Source organism: Austrofundulus limnaeus, unplaced genomic scaffold (genome assembly GCF_001266775.1).
Source record: "Austrofundulus limnaeus strain Quisiro unplaced genomic scaffold, Austrofundulus_limnaeus-1.0 Scaffold4, whole genome shotgun sequence".
NCBI lineage: Eukaryota > Metazoa > Chordata > Actinopteri > Cyprinodontiformes > Rivulidae > Austrofundulus > Austrofundulus limnaeus.
In genome coordinates, this window is record NW_013952406.1 from 1,683,364 (window position 1) to 1,693,340 (window position 9,977).

At 42.0% G+C, this 9,977-nt stretch overlaps 2 protein-coding genes across 3 annotated transcripts in view; both read right to left on the reverse strand.

Moving 5' to 3' along the window:
- Positions 1–244: 244 nt before the first annotated feature.
- mreg (melanoregulin) lies at positions 245–2,154 on the reverse strand. 2 transcript variants are annotated; one of them, XM_014021960.1, is made up of 6 exons: positions 1,974–2,154; positions 1,744–1,889; positions 1,479–1,641; positions 1,272–1,362; positions 1,020–1,183; positions 245–809 (listed from the first exon to the last, which is right to left on the reverse strand). In XM_014021960.1, the coding sequence occupies exons 2-6, from the start codon at positions 1,836–1,838 to the stop codon at positions 609–611; spliced, it is 714 nt and encodes a 237-aa protein (XP_013877414.1). In that variant the 5' UTR covers positions 1,839–1,889; positions 1,974–2,154; the 3' UTR covers positions 245–608. The 2 variants fall into 2 exon arrangements, with proteins under 2 accessions (XP_013877414.1, XP_013877421.1); XM_014021967.1 differs by having other exon boundaries at positions 1,991–2,132.
- A 2,062-nt stretch (positions 2,155–4,216) lies between these two features.
- The window catches only part of stard3 (StAR related lipid transfer domain containing 3), a 7,605-nt gene continuing 1,844 nt past the window's right edge, over positions 4,217–9,977 (reverse strand). The window contains exons 3-14 of the mRNA XM_014022816.1: positions 9,011–9,088; positions 8,869–8,922; positions 8,670–8,787; positions 8,490–8,588; positions 8,360–8,415; positions 8,186–8,278; positions 6,575–6,637; positions 6,323–6,418; positions 6,158–6,237; positions 5,961–6,065; positions 5,768–5,861; positions 4,217–5,510 (exon numbers count right to left, since the gene is read on the reverse strand). Of these exons, the coding sequence (XP_013878270.1) occupies positions 5,367–5,510; positions 5,768–5,861; positions 5,961–6,065; positions 6,158–6,237; positions 6,323–6,418; positions 6,575–6,637; positions 8,186–8,278; positions 8,360–8,415; positions 8,490–8,588; positions 8,670–8,787; positions 8,869–8,922; positions 9,011–9,088 (1,080 nt within the window). The 3' untranslated portion in view covers positions 4,217–5,366. The remainder of the gene's footprint in view (positions 5,511–5,767; positions 5,862–5,960; positions 6,066–6,157; positions 6,238–6,322; positions 6,419–6,574; positions 6,638–8,185; positions 8,279–8,359; positions 8,416–8,489; positions 8,589–8,669; positions 8,788–8,868; positions 8,923–9,010; positions 9,089–9,977) is intronic.

The following is a 9,977-nucleotide window of genomic DNA, read 5'->3' on the forward strand; positions in this document are numbered from 1 at the left end:
CAGTGGGGTGGGGTGGGGGGGGGGGCATCAGACGGTGGACAGCCTGCAGCAGGTGAGAGGGACAGATAAAACCCAACTGAAGGGCGGGCCTCGTGAGGGAGCATGGAAGAAAAACAAACCCTGACATTCAGCTCGAACACTTCCACGTTTTATCATCCCAGGCTCAACGACGGGCCGAGTTCTTCTTCTTTATGTCAACAAACTAAATATAGAGCGAGAGGAAATGATGTGACAAACCAGATGCTGGAGGCAGAATTTTTATTTCAACCTGAACACATCCACAGACTCGCGCTTTTATTCTGAAACTTCACCTTTTTTTTTTAAAAGAAAGGACAGCCACCCACCACATTCATTTAGCTTTCACAGTCCCTGCTCGTTTTAAAGTCAAATAGACTTAAACACTGATTTTAGAAACAGATTTAAATGTAAAATTATCTTTCCAATAAAAATCTCAAAAAACTTTTTTTGAAAGAAAGAATAAAGACTCAAGCAGTGCAGTTCGACTAATTGCTTTAAAACTAAAATTGAGAAAAATAACYCCCCCTGAATGAATCCAGGGTTGATGCTGCCCCCTGCTGTCTGTCTGTCATCACTGCAGACCAGTTGGCTCAGTTTTCATCATCCATCTCATCATCCTCATCCTCATCTTCAGCACCACGTCCGTTCATGGCCTGGACTCTGGCCAGCAGCAGGGGCAGGTTGATGGCGAGGCCCGTCGTCTCCTCCTCATCCGAGTCGTCTCTCGGAGGGTAGAAGCGCTTCGCCTTCGCCAGGAAGTCCTCGCCTATGTCCAGGTACAGGAGACGGTCCTGGGGAGGGAAAGAAGAGCTGAAGCGGGGGTCTGTGAAATCTTCTTCACATGACTGAAGATGACGACCTCGAAACTTCATTTCACTGTAATCAGAAATTAGCTYATCTCAAACTGAAGGTCCACGGGCCAGATGTGGCCCTTGTGACAGTTCTAACTGGTCCCACAGTTATTTTAAATTGTTGTCCTTTTTTTTGTTTTCTCCTCTCACCAGGATGAACAGATATCTCTCGGGCGGGGGCTCCTTGCTGCTGAAGATGGAGGTCTCGGTGTGCAGCGTGTGAAGCATGGCGCGTGCTGCCGGGGCGTTCCKCATGCGGTCAAGTGACGCGCCGGCRGACACGTTCAGCAGGGAGTCSGCCTCGGCCATGAAGCCTGCAGGGAAACGAGCTCGAAGGTTCTCAACAAAACTAAAAGTAAATAATTGATTTTATTTATTTTTTGGCCGCTGCGCCGTCTTTACCCAGGTTTTCCAGGATTGTTTTCCATTTGTCCCGGACCTCTCTGCGTGTGTCTCTCATGGCCTCGATGTCGACGCTCAGGCGACGATAACCCTGCAGGAACAGGAATATCAACTCTAACCCGCTTTAAGGAATGAAGCGTTTGTGTCGTTTAAATACATTCCAGCTCCTTGTCTGTTTTTTTAATTTTCACATGTATCCTGTCGTACCGTGGATCCGACCCGGGTCTGGTTCCTGGCCTGGAGCAGAGTATAAAGCGTGCGGTCGTCGTCCCTCTCCGAGTGGCTGGGGTCTCCAGGTTCGCTCCACAGGTTGGTCTCCTCGTCTCGCCGCTTCTGGACTTCCCGGGTGAAGTAGTCCAGCGGATCTGGACTGAGCGAGCACAAATTTTAGTTTTGACCAAAAATCGTATAAACAATCACAAGAAATTAGTTTTTTTTTTTYKKWWTTKKAAAGGAATGTTYTTGAACTTACGTGACCAAAGGTTGCTTTTCATCTTCGTCGTCGTCATCACCGGCGCAGCAGCAGCAGCACAGCTGCGTGCAGAACCTCTTGAAGGATGACCCCATCTAACAGGAACGGCTGGGAGTGGTTTGTTTTCTCTGAACGATGGAGAGGATCTAGAAATAAAATTTAAAAAAAATCTGCATTAATGTTCTCCACTTCGCTGGTTTAAAATAAATTGATGAACAAAAAAAAGTTACAAAAAGCAGAATTCCACCCAGATTTCAGCTTCCCATTTTCTGAACTCTGCCCAGTGCTGCACACCGAGTCGAGCTCTCCTCCTCCGGATGAAGCTGGACAGATGGCAGCCTGAGGACTGGTGCTTCTCATGGAGGACAGGCAGGGCTCTGAGGAGGCTTTTGCTCTCATCGACTCTGAAAAACACACACACACACACACACACACACACAGCCTCAGAAGACAGTCACAGTGCAATCATGTGAGGAGCTTTGTCTCTTGTCCTGAGCTTTGTGCTTTGCCTCGAGGACAACACAGCCCCTCCACAACAGAGGGTCTGATTACAGCCRAGACCAACTCTACTCCAGGATCCTTTTTATTAAACATTAAGACTGAGAATTACTGTTCCGAAGAGCTCAAACGAGAGTTTTTGGCTTTATTCAAACCTTTATGTTGTATACATTGATGGGGGGGATGTTGTGTAGAGCGGGCCTGCAGTGTTTTTGTGTTGTGTGTGTTCTGTAATGTCTCCAGTCACACGGTGTTGTCTGTCCTCAGACACCCTGGGGATGCAGCGCAGGACAGGACACCACACGTGGACATGAGACGTTGGTAACAGGGAGTGTTAGTGGGTTTAAATCTACAGAATCTAAATTTAGCAAAGAAATTCCGTCAAAACCCAAATTTGACAACAAAAACCCTTATAATGCTAATGCTATTTTAAAGGGATCCATGATTAGTCGTAACATTAGACTTTATTTGATAAACACATTTTAACTGTAAAATAAAGACTGTAAAAATACTGTAGGATGTTCAGTTTTTATCATTTTTAAACAAAGTTTAAAAATATATTTTAACATGGACGGAGCCATTTTATTTACACGCAAAGCATTCTGGGTAATTGATGACGTGGATAGGTCCTTGGTGCGAGGCTGCTAGCGAGCTATATCCACCCTGAAGGTTAATCTTGGACAATATCTGATGATCGACTCTTTTAAATGAAACCACAGAGTGTTGACAGAGAGGAGAAGGTAGAAATGACTCAGCCTGGAACTGAAAATATAGATGGAGGACAACAGAGCTGCTTCATGGAAGAAGAACCTCAGCTTAGCCTGTTAGCTTTAGCATTAGCCCTGACGCTAACACTTTATATATGTATTAGCTCAGCGCTACACATTCTCCTCTCGTCACTGAGGTCCTCCATCCACATGACAGAGAGGGGAACGCAAAAATGACTCAGYCTGCAACTGAAAATATGGATGGAGGACCTCAGTTTAGCTTGTTTGTTGCACTAGCACCGAGCTAATACATATAAGGCAATATAGCATCTGCGCTAACGCAAAGGCTAACAGGCTAAGCTGAGGTTCTTCTTCCATGAAGCAGCTCTGTTGTCCTCCATCCATATTTTCAGTTACAGGCTGAGTCATTTCTACCTTCTCCTCTCTGTCAACGCTCTCTGGTTTCATTTAAAAGAGTCGATCATCAGATATTGTCYAAGATTAACCTTCAGGGTGGATATAGAGCGCTAGCAGCCTCACACCGAGGACCTATCCACGTCATCATTTACCCAGAATGCTTTGCGTGTAAATAAAATGGCTCCATCCGTGTTAAAATATATTTTTAAAAATTTACAAAACTAAACATCCTACAGTATTTTTACAGTCTTTATTTTACAGTTAAAATATATGTTTATTAAATAAAGTTTAATGTTACAACTAATCATGGATCCCTTTAAAAGTCCTGACAGGGAAACATCTTTGCATTTTGTTACATCCTGAAGCTCAAGTGACAAAGTTTATTTACCACAGCGTGCAGAACAGAGGTGAAATAGTGAATTAAAACTGTTTATTGTGAATATGAGACGTTGCTAATCCAGAGCTCTGCGGCCCACATGAGGCTCTTTGTAGCTGCGACCAAAAATAATTTGAATTTTATGGATTTTCTGAAAAACTTTACCAAACCTCTGCAGACAGCTGCACATTAAAGACGGCTCGTTATTCTCACAGAAATTAAAGAAAATAAACATTACAGAGCAGAGCTGGGAGCCTCTCGGCTGCTTATATAAACTGTTTACAAAAAGCTTCTCGTCTGAAAGTCGTCGAAGGGCAGACGCTSATAAATGATCATTTCTGATTTGTCTCTGTGGGGAAAAAATGAAATTTATCTTTAGAAATTCATATTTAAAGAAACATATTTTACTCATCTGTAACAAATTTAGCCTCAGGAGGATCCAAACATCTGAATGTGTTAAAAAAAGAGGATTATGTCAGGATTTTCCGTTTTATTAGACATGAAATATTAAGACTCAGTAAAAACAGTTGGTCAGTGGCTTTAAGCTAACATGTTTGACTGACACATAAATCAACAGGAAGTCATAAACAAGCAGATTTTTGTGCATTTAGTTTGTTTAAAGATTAAACAGCATGAAGTAAACGTGAAGCAACAAAAAGGTTAATATTAGTGATAAAGGCACAATTATTTTACATTTTCRTCTCATTTGTACAGTGAGCAGCTAAAATTAACATACATTTATTCTCAACAGCCACGGACATGAATTATTTCCGATCGTCACAAGTTTCAGAGCTGAAACCACAAATATGCTCTCTCACGAGTTCTGAGCGTCAAAAACAAAGTCTCTAAAGACGTTTAAACCGAGTCGCAGCAGTTCTGATTCATGACAATCTGAYTATTTATTGCTTCATTAGGTGAAAAAGTAAAAGTGGGGAAACAATAGAAGCCTTCAGGGAGGTCTGTGGAAGAGTCKGTTCAGATTTTAATTCATATTTACTGAAAGAAAATCAAAAGAAATAAACCACGAGGCYATTAAAAGTGTTTGGCACAAGACAGCTGCAGTCAGAAACTGATAACATCTTCATTTCTCTGAACCTTTTCAAGGAATTAAAAGAACCCAGATCATTGAACTGCAGGAATGTGATGTCTCCCTCTAGTGGTGAGCCGGCAGCAGCGCGCCCCTGCCTTCTACAGAAAGGTGAACATTTTTAGAGCCTTCAAACCTGGTGTTTGTAGAAATTACAGCTGCGACACAAACAGGTGAAAGAAAAATATATTTAAACAGTGCAGTGATAATTTTAGATACAGATATATATATATAAAAAGCAGCAAATCAATGATAAACTCTGTGTTCTGTAAGAAAAGGCTCAGATGTTTTGTTTTTTCACAATAAGAGTCCGGTCCTGCTGCAGGCCTTCATGTGTCAGTAAAGTGCAGCAGTACCTCAGCTGGGGTCAGTCCTCATCTCATCGAGAGGCGGAGCAACAGATATAAGTCCATTTTAAAAAAGTGTCTCAATTTTGATCTCCTTCCAAATAAAGTCTGTTCAGTTTCAGCTCAGAAACATCCCACAAACTGCTGCCGTCTTGTTTGTTTGTTTTTCCTGGCAGGATGCGTCTCCTGCTTTAGGTGTGGTGGTGATTATGATGATGATGATGATGATGGTGGTGAGAAGGCCGAATGTCGATGATGCGTTGGCGTAAATGGGACATGAATTCAAACATGGTGGCGGCCAGGCTCTGGTGGATGAGGTATCGAGGCAAACGACCCTAGGGAAAAAAAAGAAAAGTGTTACAGGGGTAAAGCTGCACTTCCTGTTTTTCTTTTCCTTTTAATTCTGTTAACTTTTGATCCGTCATTTAATATGTTTGGTTTCTGCAGAAACATCAGAAAAAGAGAGTTTGTAAAACCTGAGACTCCATTACACTTTGGTTTATTTCAAGCAGAAACTTTAAGAAAGCCCCTTAGTTCTGAGAGCTACACCCCACCCTCCCCCACCTGACTGCGACATTTTAAAAAGAATCACCTTCAGGTCTGTGTTCAGGACCCAGATGAAGGTGCACACAGAYGGGTTACTGCAGGACTTCAGGACCACAAACCCTCCGGGACCATTTTCTCCCCTAAAAACCACAACAAACAGTAGAAAACAGGAAGAGGAAGTGAAACAAACGCCTGCGATTAAAATGAGGACTGTCAGGAAGTCTGGCTGAAGGCTTCACCTCACGTAGCGGCTGCACGGGGGTTTGGATTCGTGGCTGGCGGCCATGCCGGCAGACATGTAACAGTCTCGCTTGCGTTCGACTCGCCGAACGTTAACGAAGTCCCTTCAGAGGAAAGAGAAAGATCCGATCAATTTACTTTGTTTTTCTGACATAAAAWCCCACAATCAGAGGTAAGGTTAAGAAAATAAAAGCACCTCGCGGACACCACTCCTCCTGCTGCGCCAGCCGACACGTCGTACGACACCAGAGTGTTGTCGTCGACCCGCTGCAGGATCTGAGGGCGCACAGAGAGCACAGTCAGCCTGCAGAGCCTCGCAACGTCACACAAAACATGTCCCAAACACACAAAGAACACACACCTGGCAGACAGACACCGTTCTGTTCCACTGAACCATTTTCTCCGGCTGCAGAATCACTTCCTGGTAGACGAGCTCAGCGGGACACTGCATCAGGGCCTGAGCACAGAAATTATATAAAAATGTAATAAACCTGCAGAAACAAATTACGCAAACAAAATACTTGTATTTGTTACTGGTGAACGTTTCTTTTTGCTCTAACATGTTGCACATTGTGAACAGAGATCAAAGGACCAGCTTCATCGTTTGCTGTACCTTCAAAATAAAAGTCTTTCCATGGTAGGGAATCTCCAGAGTGTAAACAGAGTCTCCCATATCCTGTCAGAAACACAGAGAACGTCAGAAAACTTTTGAGTTTCACTTCTTTAAAACAAAATAAAACTTGTGAAAAAGTYGTGTGTTTTTTTATATCGACGAACACTTCAAATCTCGATTAAAAGAAAACGAGTTTAAGATTAAAAAAAATATGTAGAGAAAAATGTTGCTCGACAAGAGTTGGGTTTCGCTTCCGGTTAGCTGAGCTACTCGACTGGTTCTCTGGAGCTTTATCAGAGTGAACATGATGCACACATCATCGAGAGCGGTTCACACTCGATCTACAGTAACACACACTAAACATAGGTTTGTTTTAATCAGCGCTCTGGAAGCAGAGGAGCGTCAGAAAATATAAAAAAGGCCGACGTCTCAGAGAAATGTTAGAGCGCCAAAATATCAGCAACTGTGTCTTGACTTAAAGCAATAAAAAAATCCTGACAATTTCATGAATGAACTGTTTAAAAGTGCAAATTTTTAAAAAAGTTAAAGCTGCTGTTATTTGGAATGACGGTCACCCTGGTAATAACCACACACCTGAGTCTCTCACTCCCTGACGGCCAAGTTAATGAGAAGCAGATGGAAAAACAGTTGCTGCTCAAAAACTATAAGATGAAGTAAAAAAATTCTCTATATTCTGATGAATAATTTGAATCTGTGTTGAAAAGGTTGCAGCAGTAAGAAATTTTTAAATATATGAAATCAAATGTGACGTGCACATYCTTCAAATATAAAAAGTCAAAGAAAACATCTTAAATTTAAGAAACTTGACATAACACACGTGATTTCATCCATTTTGTCACATAACCAGCATATGTTCCTCTGAATTTGGCTCTGCTAACGTGAAACAGGAAGTGACATCAAAGGGGGACTTGACGAAAAGAAACGCTCTGGTTTTTGTTTATTAAAAAAATTATATTTGAACTTTGACTCTTCATTTCTCTCTAATTCAAAATAATCTAAAGAATCAGATTCTTCTCTACAGTCTGTTAGTTATTGTAGCAAAGCTCTGTTCGCAGTCAGACATCCCCCTTTGACATCACTTCCTGTAACTTCACATGTGAATATCTCAACACCCTCTCATCATAACGACGTGAAAAATTTTTTTGCAATAGTTTATCGATGTTATCTTTCCAAAAATGTGTTTAAGTTTATTACAAAAAATTTGGTGTAACAGGTGATTTAAAGCAGGGGTTCTTAACCTTTTTGACCTCGGGGCCCAATTTGTTCAACATAAAGTGACACGAGGCCCAGTCACACATTACCGCTACTAGTGGTGAGAAAGTGTATTGCACCTTATTCTAAATCASTGTGGTCCCACGGCCCTCTGCGGCCCAAAGTTAAAAACTGTTGTTCTTTTGAGGCCCTCAAGGTGGCGCTCGCGGCCCACAGGTTAAGAATCTCTGCTTTAAAGTACATCTTTTTGTATCTTATTAATGTTTTTGCGATGTTTCTGCGGCGTATTATTTGCTTTTTGTAAGAAAACGACACTAAATATAAACACGAGAGTAAAACATCTGCTTTTTCTGAGCAAAGAAGAAGAAAATGACTGACATTGTTTTTCTCAAACTTCCAGTTGTCCTCCTGAGTAAGAATCTGCTCCACCACAGACATGGCCTCCCGACCCTGCTGAACATACTCCTTGTCCTGCAGAGACAGAGAGCAGAGGGTGATGAGCAGACGGAGTGGATAAAAGAAAGGATGTATAAAAATAACTGATGCAGGTACCTGAGTACTGATGGCTTTTCGCCCACGGCCCTCCTCGTCCAGCTCCTCATCCGAGTCTGCAATCAAAAGACAAAAACTCACTCCGCTGCTCAAACATGACGCAAACCAATCCACAGCTTCAGATAATCACCTACGACYGACTCAGGCGGAGAGTAGAAGGCRTCTGAAACGGCCCGAGGGTAGATGACAGGAGCTCGTTCACAGGCTGCGTTCACCGCCGCTAAATAAGCTGAGGTCAGGGAAAGAGAAAAGTTCAACACAAGCCCTTTAATTTGACGAGTCATGCTATTGTTTTTTTTTTAAATGTCACCTCGGTCGTCGTCGGCTTCCTGAGTCAGAACTTTAAAGTCCAGGAACCAGGTCTCCAACCAGGCCACGACGAAGGAGGTGATGGGCAAAACGTAGCCGAAGGCATTTTTGGACAGAAGCTGTGTGGAAACAGAGAGGMGGGAACTTTTACACACAACGGAGTTTATGTTAAAAGTGAAAAAAAGAAAGTGAGAACTCACGTCAGAGATGATGACCTTCACGACRAGGAAGGCTGTGGTCACCAGAGTGGAAATCTGAAAGAAGAAACAAGATCTCAGCTTTAGCTCAGACTGAAACGAGACGAACGGATCGAGCTGAAGTTAACAGCTGTGACTAACTCACCGCAATGACCCACCAGTGCTTCAAACGAAACGCTGCGTAACCAATTTGTAGGCAAAGGAAACGGAAAACAGCAAGAAGCTGCAGGAGGAAGAACATTTAAATGGGTTTGAAAACTGCGTTATAAAAAGGCTTGTTCAAACGTGTTTTATTTGCAGATGACATCACTTTTTTTGTTTTGTTAAAAACATAGAACGGATGTTTGTAATGATGCAGACAGAATTTAAAACACAAACCTGGTTTAAACTTAATAAATTATCATTAAATATTGATAAGACTAATTATATGATATTCAGTAATAGAAAGAAAACTGTGAAGGGCTGCTCAAACATTTACCCCGAGGGGGCCAAAACGAGAATCTATCCATCGCTGCGGGCCAAATGCAGTAATATAATACATGAAATACAAACACCATTTCCATACAAATACTTTTTTAAGTAAAGTCCTTTATTTTTAACGATTAAGCCCTCGTTTGTTTTAGTCTGTGCATTTGGATAAARTCTGCCATACGCCCAAGAAGCAAAGGCTCATGGGACATTTCATAAACTTGATAAAATATGAGTTTTTGTGGCCTTATAAAGTGTGCAAATCTACATGTGGGGTTAAATCTGATCTAAATATTTCTTGTTGTCATTTCATGTTTCATGTTTAATCCTGATAAATCAAAGAAATGTCAKYACCATGACTGAAAACTACCTTCACTWCRGCCCTTTTATATAGTCATTTGACCAATGAAAATACTGTTTCCACCTATAGGATAACAGGTTACAACCTTGTAACTTTGGCAACTGTTGGTGGGCCAAATCAAATGGCTTGGTGAGCCTAATTTGGCCTGCGGGCCCCACTTTGGGCTCCTCTGATTTAGAGTCACTGATATGGGCCTCATGCAAGAACATGTTCGTATTCTTATCCTAAATTTCTCTTACTTTTGTTCGTACAAAGGGTTCGTACGAACATGTCACGTCAGATT